We start from the raw sequence: 16140 nt of genomic DNA, 5'->3' as shown, positions 1-16140 counted from the left end.
TAAAATGGTTGTGGTAAAGTATTATTACTCACTAAGCTAGCAACTCACTCCCCGCTATTATTTTTACAGAGACAGCAGTAGACGCAGGCAAGGATTCCGTTAATTAGAGTACACGAGTTGGCAGTTCCTGGTGAGCCCCACATTTATTCGTGTGGGCAAAGATTGTTATTTATTTGTTATAGTCTCTTTCTTGAAACTCTTAGAGTCACTCTATAGTCATTTTTATGAGTGTCATAAGTATTCATTTATTGATATAGACTTATGATTCTTATTAGACTTTCCTATCATATACTTGGAGATGAAGTTAGTATTATTGTGTTGGAAATACTTCATGAATGAGGATTATAACTTGTTTGGTCGATATAGGTTGGTTGTGTTGTTGATTTCTAAGACAGGTTTATTTTTGGATAGTCCTAAAATAAGGAAAACTCTGTCCGATTTTCTGTAAATTATCGATGAGGCTTACTTGGGAGCACTTGCTCCTAAGCGCCGGTCATGATCCTAAACTGGATCGTGACATGTAATTATTTTGTGATTTTAATGTAATTTTTATAATTATTTTTTATTTTATACTATCTTAAAATTTTTGAAATTAGTAAAATTTTAAGATCCGAGGGACTTACGCCCCATATCTCTGGGCTTACACGTCGCCTCGTCAGAGGTAAAACGCCTCGCCTCACGCCCCCGCCTTTTAAAACGTCCTTATTTGTTTTTATGGCGTTAAATCTTAATTATGACTATTTGGGACCACAAGAGTCGATTCATTAAGCCCTAAAACTATAATTACTTATACGTTTCTGATCCTTCCTGGAAGTCCAAAGTTGTGCTCCTTTAGTATATTCAATATCTTATTTCCTTTCATCTTCCAACACTTATTGTGATATCTCTTGAAATTCTACATGTATAATTTAACACTCGAAAATGTTCTTATCTTAAAAAGTTATTGTCCGACCTTTGCATTATCTCTTTCGAAACATGGAGAATTTAAAGGGTTGCAATTTATTTACAGCTTGTTTGGATGGTTGTTACTCATCATTTCATAATGTATCGTATTGTACTATATTGTATTGTACTGTATCGTTTGATAGATACAATGTTTGGATAGATTGTGTCGTTTGCCATCGTTTTATGATATCATGCACTAACAATATGAAGAATAAACTCGTAATATTATAAAGAAAAATTATGATACAGGATTAAATTACTATATAAAAAGGTAAGGTAAATGATAAAAAATATTATTTAATAATAATAAAGGGTGAGACTGAAAGAAAAAGACAAGGTAACGATACGACCACACCAAATCGATCGTTACATAAAATGGCATATTTCGTCGTTATGTAACGACGGATTTAACGATACGATACAATAAAATTTAAGTAACAATCAAAAAAAACATTGTATTTAAAGTAACAATACGATACAATACAATGGATAACAATCATCCAAACAAGCTGTTAGTCTTTAAAATAAAAGAGACGCGACGCTTTAGCAGAATTCTCCTTTCATGTGGTGATGAAGCAGCGCGAGGATACTCTTAGCTTGATTGCCTACAATACTCTGACTTCTTGACAAGGTAATCCCGATATACAAAGTAATATTAATTTTTAATGTAATATTTTTATATTTGTTTTTAGTGTCGATTATCATCATTTTGGGACAAGAAAGACTTGGTGTATATGGTATTCCAGGTTATGCAGCAACTAACTTTGGAAAAATTATCCTTTATATCTTATCAGTTTATGGAGAGGAGTGAGCTTTTGATGTGCTTTAGGAGAAAATATTATTATTTCCTAATATTTTATTTATTAGAAGTTGATAGTCTTATGTAAAGATGTTCATTCAGGAGAATTTATCATAAATTTTCCGAGAACGATATCATGAAAGTTTTTGGTCAACTTTAATTTTGCTCTTGATACTTCATGTTAATTAGAGGATATCTATTGTACTATTAAAATTATGGGTTCCAATCTAATACTTGCTGGGATTTTACTGAGTTTTAAATATCAATTTATACTCCGTGTTGAAAGTTATGTGTTCAGTTAAATCCGTCGCTGAAAGGCTACATTCGCGTGTATTTATACCTAATACATGTAATATTATTTTAAAAGTTTATACTAATTTATATGGGATATACATGCAACGCACGTAATTAGAAACTAGTATTATATTAAAAGTGGGAAGCCCTCAAGTTAAACGTTAAATTACTAAAATATCCACACAAAAATATTGGACTTTAATACCCTTAGCAAATAAATAAATAAATAATTTCTTATTATACTCTTTAGTATAACTATTCTTCCAATATAAACACAAATGTATAAAAAGGTAAACAGACTCATAATAAATAGCCTAAATCATGATAAGGGCGTTTTGTCTCTTCAATTTCTTGTCATTATTCTGCTATTGAAAATTATCACCTATTTGAAACTACTACAATAAACAGACGGTGCACTCCCATAATGAATATTAATCGCTTGACAATGTTGCTATGTCTTTTCCACTACTCTTAATTAATTAGTACACTGCTTAATGCTCCTTTGGAATTCCAAACTAGATTCATTGAAATGTTTGCTTTATGGGAATGTTCCACATGAAATTGTAACAGTTAGGTTTGATACACATTGTTCCATTAAACCTGAAATATCTCAACAATGGCAGCGGATAGGGGCATGGAGATAAAAGTGGAGAGTTTTGATGTGTTTCTATAGTCCCATATAAATCTTGCTATATACTATCAATAATTAATCTCTCCATATATTTCTATGAAAGATGGATATGGAGCAGTAAAAAAATCACTCGAACTCATAAAAAGAAGTTGCTTCAGTGCTAAGCTGATATAATGATTCAAACAAAGATTAGATGGCAAGTCATAAAGTTGAAGAAATGCATGTAGATAGCAGAAGTAGGGAACCAACTCTATCACTGTTGTGCTAAACTTGGTCTATGCTGAATGACCATCGTCAGATATAATTTGCAACATTTCAGATCAATAATCTGGTTTTGCATTAACATATCGAATGAATTTGGTCTATAATGAGATATGCATTGCAATTCCTCAAATACTCACATGTAGCAATGGACAGAAGTTTGGAGTCGAGCATTACCACATTCTCTCTTCTCTCTCCACTGCTCATACGTAAAATATTAGAGATGAAATTCCGATAGACGAAAAAAATGTAGTGTTGATGAATTTTTATTCCTTTTATCCAAACAAGTTAATTTCTATAAGTTATTAGCATGAAGAGTTGTAGAGGAATTAGGACAAATCTAATAAGGAAATTTTAATGGTGTGCAATAAAATTTGAGTTTTTTTTTATTTGTGTTGTCCAATGTGTACGTATTTAGGTTTTATCATATTATACTACTATTATATCTTTTTTGGATATCAATAAAGTGCATAAATGTCACTGTAAATTTGTTAGTTTAGTTGTTTCTCCTTTAAACTTCCTTGAAGTCATAAGTGAAAAATATGTATACTTTGTTTGAACTCAGAAATAGCTGATTCCTTAGATTCACATCTTTCTGTTAAAATAGCACGGTTTAGTCAGTTTTCATACTGGTCATTCAAAAATAGCCAGCGTTTACCAAGTCAATAAAAAATAGTCACTATGTTGCTGCAATAGAGACCGGTCCAGTATAATATACTGGAGTCCGGTGCACCTATGTATGAACCTCCAGCATATTGTGCTGGACCGGTATACTTTGCTGGCTCCAGTATAATATACTGGAGACTAGAGCACCGGTGCTCCAAACTCCAGTATATTATGCTGGACCGGTATATTATACTGGAACTCTAGTCTAATGTATTGGAGTTCCAGTATAATATACCGGATCTCCAGTATATTATCCTGGAGTATTTTTCCGAATTTTGAACAGTGTTTTCGTTCAGATTTATCTTTACATAAAAAATGGCTAAATATCGATTACTTTTGAAACTGTGGCTATTTTTAAATGATCACTTGTAAATCTAACTATTTTTGAATTTCTCCCAATCTTTCTCTTAGGCACTCAGAAAGTTAAGGTGGCCCCTTCTATGATTTTTTTTATAAACCAATTCTTTTGTTTATTTTTTTTTTCCCCCGCTATTCATGAATTTATAATGGCGTCTTTAGTTGTCTGTCTAAGCTCTTTATATAGAGTACCATAACGAATAAGAGGGAGTAAATTGAAAATTTTTGTCTTGAAATTTTAAAACTATTCTCAGATGTATCAAAAGATTTATTATGGTGCATGTATATAAAATTCTATTGTATTTACTATAAAGATAGTCTTTCATAACAACTCTTAAGTAAATTGCGCATTTATTTTATCTCCCTTTTTGAAACAAACCTCACATTCTTCACAACAATTTCACATATTAAGTGTATCGAGTTAGGGGAAGAAAAAGCATGTCAAGCCAAAGAGCAGTTCAAGACAGTTGTGGCTTCACTGACTAATATTCACTTTGCAAAGTCGTTAAATTTCATACTTCACACACTAACAAGTATGCTCATTTAAATGACATTGATATTCAAAGAATCTTAAAAGATATTTATCCTTTCATGTCAAAAATAATATATGTGTAGGCTTGGGACATTCAAGCTTCTCTTTTCAAGTGGTTTCATCTAAGAAATATTAAGGTGATAGATGATTGAAATATTATTGGAGTAATATGAATACAAGTCAACTTTAACAGTTTCTCTTGTTTCTGTTGGAATTCCCTGTTTTTTCATAAAAAACTATTCACTTTTTATTTGTTTTATTTCGTCACATGTAAATATATTTCTTCTCCTGATAGTCTTTTTCTCAATGGGAAAAAACTTTTCCCATGGAGAAATTTTCCCTTAAAAAATGATTCCTCTAAGGATCTTTAAAGTCATGACAAAGTGCTAACACATCAATATCTTTGCGCAACAACTCAAGTGCAATATGAAGAAGCTTCGAGTTCGAGCCGCTGGACTCCAGACTAGCCCTTAATAAGTCATCAAATTTGGTGCTTTTTGGGCCAATTCCCGAAAGAAATCAAGCTGGCTGGCTAGTTAGTTAGGAATTTCCTGCCCTTGCTTTCCCTCAATAGTGAAACTATGAACAGACGACTCAATAGGAATTCACTAGCCACAAGCAATTACTACTAATATCTCTCAACGTGAAAAATAGACAAATTTGTCTAAAAGAGAATGGTGGTACATTTAAAAAGAAAGCTTATGACTGGCCAGGATTTCCCCTCTTCTTTTTCATTTTCCCAATTATGATCCTAATGGATCTTTAATTTACCTTTTAAAAACTATCCAGCCAACTTCCTATCCAAATACTTAAAACCTAAATCTGTACAGAAAATGATTTAGTTATCAAACAAGGCATTAGTTAAGTGACCCGTTCGATAGTTCTGAATCTGGTTTTTCTTTCTGTTCAATGACAAAGTGATCAATAATTCGCACCGTATTTACAGGGTCCTGCTGAAGGGTCTTAGCTCTCCATTTGCTAGGAAACTTCTGGAGGTAACTCGGTTCTTGTGGCTGTTTCGACTCTCCATCCCATTTTGGATCCAATTTCCACTCTTTTGGAACCTGCAAAATCATGCATTAAGTGTAAATAGCTCATCTTCAATTCTCCTAAAACTAGTTGTTCTCTTCCAGAAAGCTTAAAAAATCAATCAAAAGTAAACAACGCCACAATCCCAACTAGTTGGGATCGGCTGTATAAAAATGTTTAGATACTAGCATTGCTGCCACCTCGCAAAAACTAATCCTTGTAAAGTCACTCCGCTCTGTTATACGCAGCCTTACCCTTGCATTTCTGCAAGCGGCTGTTTCAACGGCTCGAACCTGTGACCTCCAGTCACATGGTAGCAACTTTACCAGTTACGCCAAGGCTCTCCTTCACTTTGCTCTATTATTATTAGAAAATAAATAGGAAATATTGGCAATTGTCTAAATGCTCAACTGCGCCCACAAATTCCTCCAGTAGAGTGAGGTAGTGGCAGTGAGATCTTGTCCGTCCATATTATCTTTGGGATATAAAGATATCTCACCTTATCAACTGCAAGGGTAAAAACTTCAAGATCGCCTTTAATATTGATATGGAACCGTGTAAATGCCTTGTAGTTTGCAATGCGGAGTGATGAAAATGCTTCATCGAAATGTATGTGAAGCCAATTGATGCAAATGTAAAGGTAGCTTCCAAGAATCAAAGAAACCACCGGAGTTGATAATACCCAAAAATAAAGGAAGACAGATGCATAATATATTACAGCACTCCCTCGGGATAGAGAATCCATCCCATTTTTGCAAATATTACTTCTGGTAACCGCCATTACCTGAAAATTGCATGCATGAGATCAGAAAAAGACAGAATATCACAGACCAACTGAATCCTCACGCAGCAACATCCCTTGTCTTATGATTTCTTACCTCAGGAACGTCAAAACCGGACATGAGATACTTGATACATGCTGGATAAAGGCCAAACGTCCATTGTTCTATACGTGGCCTAAGGCCAGTTGGGTCCGGAAAATGCTCACTCTCCACAGACCGGTACCATTCATATAAAGTGTGATGACCTGGATTACAAAGGTTAGAAGTTTAACAAAAAGCAGTATGAATCAAAGAAACATGAAACAAGAAATCAGGGTATAAAAACAACAACCCAGTGTATTCTCACAAGTGGGGTCTGGGGAGGGTAGGGTAGGATGTACGCAGTCTTAGCCCTACCCTGGAAGGGCAGGAACAAGAAATCAAGGTGAGTTCAGTAATTCCTTTTAACGAGTTACCCGGAGAATCTATCTATCAAAGAACAATCAAACGATTAAAAGGCTACTATCATGCCGAAATTGAAAAAAAATAATTCTTAGCTCCCACGTTAATGCCTTGTCAAAAGAAATTGCATGCATGAGTCTAAAGAGTAGACAAATCAATAGAATCACATATTGAAGATGATATACGAAACCTCACCTGAAGTTGCAAGTAACTTATGCCGAATACATGTCTCAACACCTAATTCCATCAAGAGCATGAGAATTAAGGCAGCAGCCAAGTGTGCGGACACATGAAGAATCCCAATAAATAGTCTCTTTTTCCAAGACATCTTCGGAGGCACAAAGGCTATTGCGATTACTAAAAGTAACATAGCACCAGCTACCGATACATATGAGCATCCCACCATATACATAAAAGAATCCCACACTGTGCCAAAGAAGGTTCCCATGTGACCCGAGAATGTGTCGTCCTTTAAAATGTGATCTAGCTGACACTAGAAACAGATAGGAAATGATTAGTCATCCTTGCCCAGCAGCACATCTTTAGGTTCATTAGAAAAGTAAAATATTATACAATACATGCTCCGTTCCTGAAGGAAATTATGCTTAGAACAAATCTAAAAGAACTGACAAAAAATCCCCTAATAAGAAAAAAAAAGTTACCTGGGGAAACATAGAGAACACCAATATGAAATATATCATGCCGCCAATAACATCAAATTGCCAGTTTTTCTTCCTAAATTTCAATATATTTCCCAAAGCAATCTGCAAATGTTAATAAGCATGTAAGCACCCGAATATTATATCTCACGGGAAACTTCTTTCTGACAAGTATCTGACAGAAAAACTTAACAACAACAAACCCAGTGTTATCCCACAAGGGGGGTCTTGGGAGGGTAGTGTATACGCAGACCTTACCCCTGCCTAGTAAAGATAAAGAGGCTATTTCCGATAGACCCTCGGCTCAAGACAACATAATCACAACAGTGATGAAAAGAAACACGAAAAGCAGTGAAAAGAAGAACGGAACAACAACAAGGTTATCTTAACAAGATAATAAGATAACCGAAGCACAAGATCTGACAGAAAAACTAAAATGGAAAATTCAGATTACATACCCTGCTTGAATCTTCAAAAGTTGGGTAAGAAGCTTTGCTCTCATACGATGTTCCATATATTTCGTTGAAATTCCTGAAGACATGCGTAGGGTGCAAAAAAGCACCGCCACAACCATTAACAAGTAAATGTTGGACATAAACGGGCTTATCCGATGGAACATATGAATGACGCATATAGTGATGCACATCTCCAGCAATCCGAAGTCTACACCTTCCCTTTAAATGGTCGCGTATCAAGTAGGTAACATTCTTTCCAGTCACTTGATTAAAGTACCAATCAAGAAGCCAATTAGGCTCATGTGTCATAATGATCACGGAATCATTCTCCCCAACCTGAACAAGAGTATCCATTAAACAAGGATTAAAAGCTTCTGTAACCAAATCCTTTACTTATTTATAAGATAAATAAGCGTGAAAGAACCAATAAGGAGTGCTTAAGTTAACATTTTGAAATTGTATAAAGCATACACAAAAGAATGATATATGCATTGGCTCCCATAAGTGGAAAATTTTGGAGAAATCTGGACAAATATCATGCTCAGTTGTGCACGTGAGAAAGATAACCATCAGTCATTACTAATCCTACTAATGTTACAGTCATTCTTTACAATAGATAATAAAGATTATAGTTTCTTCGTTAGGAACTCTAGAAACAATTAACACCAATCTGCATAAAACATTCACCTTATTTAATTAATAGCAATATATTTGAACAACTAGGACAATATTCCAGCATATTCAGCAATATATGGATAGAAAGGAAAAGCAACATGACGACTACGCTCATAGCAGAGAGGAGATACCTTATCCCTCACTAATTCTGAGAAGAACTTGAATTGGTATATGTCAATATCACAATGGAGAGCAAGATCAAGACCAAATACCCACCACCTTTTAGGGAGCTGCAATGCGAAATAGCTTTTCTTTTGAGGCATAAACCAACCACCCAACCAGCTCTTGTGACAAATGTACCTCATATACGTCTGAAGTCCATCAAACCAGTCTGCAATTCGCGAAAGGACTTTGATCATGATAAAGAACATCAAGATTAAACAAGCCATACTGCTTTATTGAAACTAAAAGAAATAATGGGAAAAAAAGTTAAGGAGGTACAAGCTAAGAAACTACACTGACCGTGGTTTCCAGGGATGACAAAACACTGAGGTCCATCGTACTTCCTAAGTTCATCCACCTCAGGAGGTAATTCAGGCTTACTTACAGCAATATGCTCTTCCTTATACCACGTAGGAGGCTGAAGAGCATATTCAAAGGGACGAAAAAGGCGCTTCTCGTATGTAAACGATGATGGATTAGGATACCTATACAACAGAAAAAAATATAAATAATAATTAGTTTAACAGATTCAACAGCACACTGTCGTACTCTAGTAAGTTCTAATATGAAAAGTAAAGAGCCAGAACAAGTTTCTTTTTTATGAATAAAGAGGCAAAACATATAGAGTTCTCTGGCAAAAAAAAGAGAAAAAAGTATATGTATCGGCGTCACAGAAAGGTTGCTAGGTATTGTGGTAATATGCCCCAAAACTGAGTGGATCACACATTTATGCATCTAACTGCTGAATAAATGAAATTACTTCTATACCAATTTTTTTGATATAATGACCAGTACTAGAGTATCTACATTGAAGATGCCAATCCAATCTTCAGAAAGTTTGTAAAAATGGTTCTTAATAATCAAATATTTTCATTCCCTTTTGTTGCCTTCCCATTATAACTTATAATTAATACAGTACTGTGTAGCACATACAATAATTGTCCCCTAATGTGCTTGTTTTGAAATTATAATGAGCTGGTTTGAATGACTGTCAGTAGCACTTCCTCTTAGCACCTCTGATAGAACCTAGGTTTCTGAATAGTCTGTCTGAAATCCCATCTAATCTCACTTCAATTTCACTCTTCTTATGCTGGCTAAACTTGCAGCGCACATATTCTTACTTTTACCTATCGTAAAACTAGGTCTTTTGTCATTACTTAGTTCTTCATTTATTTTAGAAGAGTATTTTTTCATTATTTATTACTACCATTTATGATAATCAATCTGACTAGACAAACCACACAAAAATACCATATTCTATAAAGATTTCCTCAGAGGATAAAAGGAAAGCATGTATTGTGTAATCACTACATGCTACCATTAGATGGACCAAAAGCTGCATGAAATAGATAGAAAAGCTAGTTTTCATTACCAACCTCACAAAATAATCATAATGTATATATAGCTTTGTCCAAAATGAGAAACTTCTTCGAGTAACATTCCCAAAAAAAGAAACTTCGTAGTGTAACTTGGCAAATTGACAGAATAAGTAAATAACAAAAGCCACTCCAGGAAGTATCAATTTGAGGAAGACTAAGTGGAAATTATGAGCAGAACCAAACAAATGGTACAACAAGATCTTAATACTAGCAGAACATACATAGTGCCAAACACGTTATTACTCCAGGTAAATGACAAGGGAGTAAACTTGGTCAGTGTAACTAATTGTCTGTTTTAAGACATAAGATGAAGCTATACGGGATGTCACAGGATTATGCAAAGACCAACTAATGGTATAAAGAGAACTATGATCTTACGCAAGGTCACCCCCAATAAGAAGCATGTCTCCACGTGGCAGTGTAAGCATTGAACCCTTGACTTGGAGCCGGAGTGAAGGCTGAGCAAGAAGCCGAGCCACAGTGTAGGACGAATTTCCACCATCGCCTGTATCAGCCATGAAGTCAAACCACAGACCATCCTTTTCACTGAATTGATCATACAAAATATCCTCCTGCTTAGCCCCGTCTTCAACCCTGCTCATAGCCGCCTAACAATCGAAGAATTTTAGGACAATTTAAGGTCAGCCACTATATCCATTATAAGCAGGAGAAATTATTGAGATTAATAAAATTCATGGAATAATTAATCTACTTATCAAGCATCTCGTAAGTTGTGGGCCTTGTAACAGGAAATTTACTCTGAAAGTTGAATACATTTTTAAGGAATTTAGAACATCATATATGTTACCTGCATCATTCGCATATCAAAGCGTCCAACAAACAAAGTTACGGAGACCAGCAGGTCAAACATTGTCTTGAATAAATCAGCAGATGTCCTGCAACCCCAGCACCCAGCATGTTATATTAAGAAGATTAATAGAGCTCTTTTCACTATAGAATACTGGCCCCACGGGAGCGAGAGGAGACGTAAGAGGTATAACGAAAGTACATACCCTGAATACCAAGGAACCATATCCAAGAACTCAGGTTTCGTTTGCTTTTTCTTCAATTTGTCAAACTCTTTGAGTGATAAAGGACGAGAGAGAGCCCATCTGTTGATCATTATAGATTGAACTGTAAGAGGACAAGAAACTCTAGCAGAATGGTGCTTACAATTCACTCCAAGCAGGCAAAATCCCAGAATAAAGTCTGGGAACAAAATTACGATCATAATTTACTCAAGAGTTACTTTCTTCCAAAAAAATTACTCAAAAGAGTTGCTTTTATATTAAAGCCTTTCTAATTTTGAATAGGCTGCTGTGCCTTATCGAACCAACCAGGTAGCATTTAAAGCATTAATCATACTAGCAACCAGAATATGGTGACTTGCTTTTCTATAATGACACTACAATACATTTGCCATCATAAGAAAAGCATAGAAGCTCTTTCATCTTCAAAATAATATTTCTCTCATAGACGAAACCCTCAGGGGTTGGCCTGGTGGCAATTGACTTGAGCCTTGGGGTTTGCTCCCTTTCAAGGTCTCAAGTTCGAAACCCACTGGGTGCAAACAATTTCTGAGGGCCATCGGGCTGAGTAAAACCTGAATTAACCGTGGTGCACTTGCGGGAAACTCCTTGTCGAGGGCCTGTGCACCCCGGGATTAGTCAGGGCTCGAAGAGACTCGGACACCCGGTGCAAATAAAAAAAAAATATATTTCTCTCATAGACGAACAAGGGGCAAGCAGCTAATGCCATGGCGATGACAAGCTTAACCCCTAGATCCATTGTGGAATCTGCAGGGCCAAAGCTAAATAACAAAATAAACAGATTTTCTAACATCATATAATCAATCCAGTAAGATTTTTTTTTTTTGTTTTTCTTGGAGAAGTTAATCCTGTAAGAAATTGTTCACTCGGAAAGTTCTTACACGGCGAGCACATATTCACATTGGACCTTCTACATCAAATGCCAAAATGATATCTAAAAATCTGCATCTCCAACAGCTGTTTCACAGGGAAAGATGCCACCGGAAAAGGACTTTATTATACGAACAAATATTCGAACTACTCACCCTGATGACCTTTCCACAACGTAATTTGCAATGTAGAGGCCTATAAAAGTGGCCCACAAAGAATATAGCGGAGAAATTTCATTTGACGATTCTGCACATGAGCCGTTGCAAGTTAACTGAAAGGTAAAAATTCAGAAAGAAAAAAAAAAAGAAAAGAGAAAAAGTATCAGCAGCATAAGATCCTCCATTATATCAAGTAACTAGAAAATATGAGAAACAGGAATTGTGAGAGACAATACCTCTCCATAAATGACCCACTTGGACAAAAAGGGATAATCACTGGCTGAGCCAACTGGAGCAAACCAAGATTTGCAGACTTGGTCTTTCAACTTAGTCATGCCTACGAATTTCGCAAGCCAAGTGTTCCGCTCTTCCTTTTTCCACAACGAAAACCAAGAATTCCTCCGGTCAAATGTCTTTTCCCTTACCACAGCAAGGTTACCACAGTGACTATAAAACACGCAGCACGCTATGCTTAAAACCTACACAGATAATGAAGCAATAAGACAAAGGCCCCAATTATTTTACGTCATCTTAGGAAGTGTTCCGAAAACTTACAGCACAGTTTTGAACAATTGTCAGGATCTCGGGCCTCTTTCCAGCCACGCGAGCAACAAGGCCAAGATACCAAAGCCCGAGAAATATAACATGGAAAACGAGAAGAAACAAAATGGATGAGACAAATAAGGTCAGAAACAAAGACAGGTTCATTCTGAGATCTACTCCCATAGATTGAAAACTGGGAAGATGATAGAGAGCAGCCACAAGTATCCAAACTATATACCTGCAAAAAAGCGAATCTCTCATTACCAGTTTAATCAGTTTATTTACTAAAGAATTAGTGATTATTAAGCCAGATATAGAAAGAAAAGACTTACCAACGACTAAAATTTGAATAACTCGGTTTGAATGTTTTCCCTATAAATGGAGATGAAAAGAAGTAAAAGAATCCGAGCAAACAGGCGTACATTGACCACCATTTGACATTGCTATCTAACTTCTGAATAAGTGTATGCATGTTATCTGATGATATAAAAAATAAGCATCCCACAAACACTGCGATGACCAAATGCCGCGAATGCTCATGTGGATAAGGATAAGAGTGAGTTAAGATTGTCCTAACTGTCTCCATTTTTAGAGTATCAAGCAGACCACTGGACTGCTTATCGGACCCCATTAAGAAAGCAGTATTAGATTAGATCCCAACACACTTCTCTGCATAAAAGTTCTCCGCAATGAATTCTACTTCACAGGAACCAACTGCAAAGAAGAGAAAAAAGAATACATCTTAAATTTTTAGCTCCAATAACCATTACTAAAACATGTAATCAACTAGAGGCGGAGTCAAAATTTCAAACTTATGGGTTCGAAATTCTAATCATATTAAGTTGTTGGATTCTAAATTAACAATTTCAATAGATTTTTTTAGACAAATACAAGGTTCGAACCAAAGTTAACCCGTTCCCGGCGCTCTAGCTCCACCCCTGTAATCAAACCCCCAATTTTAATCAAAATTTGACACTGAAAACTATATCAGAAAGTCAAGCTTTGCAGATGCACAATATTATCCCAAATGAACCAAATTTAACAACTCAATGTAAGTAAGAAGGAAACTACTCAATGAAGTATTGATTTTGAAGTAGTCCCAATAATAAAGATTCAAAATTTAGTAAAATGGGACAATAAATCAATGAAAAACTGACTCCTATTTTCAGGAAAGGCACAAAAACTTATGACATGCTGAAAATTAAAAAGACATTCTTTAAAATGGCAGATGGGTATATAATAATATAAACTCTCACATCAAAGTTCAAAGTTGTGAAACAGAAGGAACAATCAAACAATAAAATCACCAAAATAACTGTCAACAGCAAGTTCATACTATTTTCAAGAACTGAGAAAACCCCACAATTATATTAACACAAAAAAAAGGGAGAAAAAGTTACCTGAATGAAGATATAGTGAGAAGAGAGCGAACGAAAAAATTATGGGTCTGTTTTTATATATGTAATGGACAAAATTCAGTAGTACAAAATTATAATTCTGAGATTAGAAAACCGACATCAGCATATTATCTGAGGATATCTGCAAGTGCAAGGAACCATTTTCTTGCAAAGAATCAGCATATTCTCTTTAACGACTTTTTGGTAGATAATTTTAGAACTGCAAAATTAACGAGTATTGTTGATGTGACTAATAAAACAAAGATTGCTTGTGATTGGCAACTTGAGCAGCCAAAAATCCAACAGTGATTTGTTTTTGTTTTTTTAATTTTAAGGTTGCCAATTTATTTGCTTTTCTTTTCAGAATTGTGCTTTTTCAGACCCGTTGGATTTTAGCTCGCCACGTAGTTCAGCGCGTATTTCTAAGACCAGTAGAATACTTGACACGTGTGTTTGCTGCTGTTTTTTGTTGACTTATTTTTGTATATTTCCGGTCTAGTCCCTCAGTAATTTTTTAAATAACTGTACATCCAATATCTTAAGTCTAAAAATAGCCGACGAATAATATATATACATATATATATATATATATAATATAATTTATACATCGGCAAGAAAAAAATATTAAATTTGGCCGGCTATTTGTATAACAATCTCATTTTTATTCCTCCCAAAACTACACCTCAAACTTTACTTTTGATTAACAAAAGTCCTAAGTTGATATTCAATTGCTAAGAGATCACAATTCAACCTATAGTATACAGGTTCCAAGCAATATAATTTGGTTAGTAATTATTTAATTTAGTATGCCAACTAAATGGAATTAAAGTTCAGTCGGAATTGATACCTGTCTTTCTTTTCCTCAGAGGTACTTATCTTATTTAACATGAATCTTTTTCATTTAATTAATGATTATATGTATTAGTATAGTTTTAAGTCTGAGATTTTGAGAATATTTATAAAATTAAAGTACCTTTATTTGGTTCTAAACACAAATTGTTGAGCATTGAAGTGGGGCGAGTGTTTTTTAGAGCAATTAGAGGGTGCCACGTGTAATTTTTAGTTTCTGAATATTAAACTAACGAGGTGATTTGAGTATCAAAATACAATGACAGATGTACGAATAATACAAAAGTAAAACGAAGGATAAATATAACTTATTTTTAACAGTAAAGCAATAAATTTAACCCTTTTCTATTTTAGATTTAAAGCCATATACTTATATTATTTTCTTGTATATCACAATAAACCTCAATACTTCTCCTAGATTTTTTACTATCATAAATGTCACAAGCCCAATATAGATCCCTTTTAAGGTGGCCAAAAGAGAAAAAAATGATGGTGGTGGATATAGCAATAATGGAGCTAAGAAAAAAAGGAAGTGGTGATGTCAAAGAGACAACTATTTTAAGAGTTAAAGATTTCCTCAACATGGTTGGTACGCTTTTAAAACATTTGCTTGCATTTGTTTAATATAAAGGATGTTGTTTATTTAATTAGTTTTAAATCATTGATAAGCAAATGCATCTTTCGCCAAAGATACAGGGACAACATGACAAATATCTCAATATAAAAAGACCATAAGTAGAAATTCTACACTTGACAAATTTTGTTGCATTTTCTAATCAAACTTTGATTATTTATGCGTTATTGTCAAGTTTTAATACGCAAAAATTCTACACTATTAATTTATCTTTCACATTTATCGTTAATGTATGTATTTACAGTTCTACTCATCAACCAAACACTATAATACTAATCCAAAAACTCATATTTTAAGATAGAATATTTTGCGAGAAACAAAAATAATCTATAGAAATGTCACGACCCTAAACCCAGACTCGGTTGTGATGGTGTCTCTCGTGAAGGCAAGACCAGCCGACACACTCCCAATTCATTTTAAACAATTAAATAATACAAATTAAGTCTTTAACATGATAATAATTCCAAAATAAGGTGAAACAGTACAATTGCGGAATAGACATAGCCTGACATCGGGATGTCACCAGTCATGAGCATCTACTATCCGAATAAAGACAGGAAAAGTTTGCATAGT

At 34.8% G+C, this 16140-nt stretch overlaps 1 protein-coding gene across 2 annotated transcripts; it reads right to left on the bottom strand.

Annotated features, from left to right (window-relative positions):
- Positions 1–5089: 5089 nt before the first annotated feature.
- On the bottom strand, positions 5090–14396 carry LOC107811114 (uncharacterized). Of its 2 annotated transcripts, none has more exons than XM_016635983.2 (16): positions 14088–14396; positions 13020–13401; positions 12700–12925; positions 12381–12623; positions 12142–12257; positions 11081–11179; positions 10876–10963; positions 10446–10675; positions 8989–9173; positions 8658–8857; positions 7855–8187; positions 7400–7501; positions 6933–7230; positions 6393–6541; positions 6014–6298; positions 5090–5549 (listed from the first exon to the last, which is right to left on the bottom strand). In XM_016635983.2, exons 2-16 carry the CDS (start codon positions 13316–13318, stop codon positions 5343–5345), a joined length of 3060 nt encoding a protein of 1019 aa, XP_016491469.2. In that variant the 5' UTR covers positions 13319–13401; positions 14088–14396; the 3' UTR covers positions 5090–5342. The 2 variants fall into 2 exon arrangements, with proteins under 2 accessions (XP_016491469.2, XP_016491471.2); XM_016635985.2 differs by lacking the exon at positions 14088–14396 and adding an exon at positions 13590–13621.
- Positions 14397–16140: the final 1744 nt, after the last annotated feature.

Source organism: Nicotiana tabacum, chromosome 16 (assembly GCF_000715075.1).
Source record: "Nicotiana tabacum cultivar K326 chromosome 16, ASM71507v2, whole genome shotgun sequence".
NCBI lineage: Eukaryota > Viridiplantae > Streptophyta > Magnoliopsida > Solanales > Solanaceae > Nicotiana > Nicotiana tabacum.
This window is presented reverse-complemented; position numbering and strand designations above follow the sequence as displayed.

Excerpts from the sequence above, each read along its gene's own strand:
- LOC107811114 (XM_016635983.2), bottom strand. The coding sequence starts at position 13,318 with ATGGGGTCCGATAAGCAGTCCAGTGGTCTGCTTGATACTCTAAAAATG. Across the intron at positions 12,624-12,699 it reads CAATTGTTCAAAACTGTGCT|GTTTTAAGCATAGCGTGCTG; the intron begins GTAAGTTTTCGG and ends TTATCTGTGTAG. Across the intron at positions 8,858-8,988 it reads TGTCATCCCTGGAAACCACG|ACTGGTTTGATGGACTTCAG; the intron begins GTCAGTGTAGTT and ends CGCGAATTGCAG.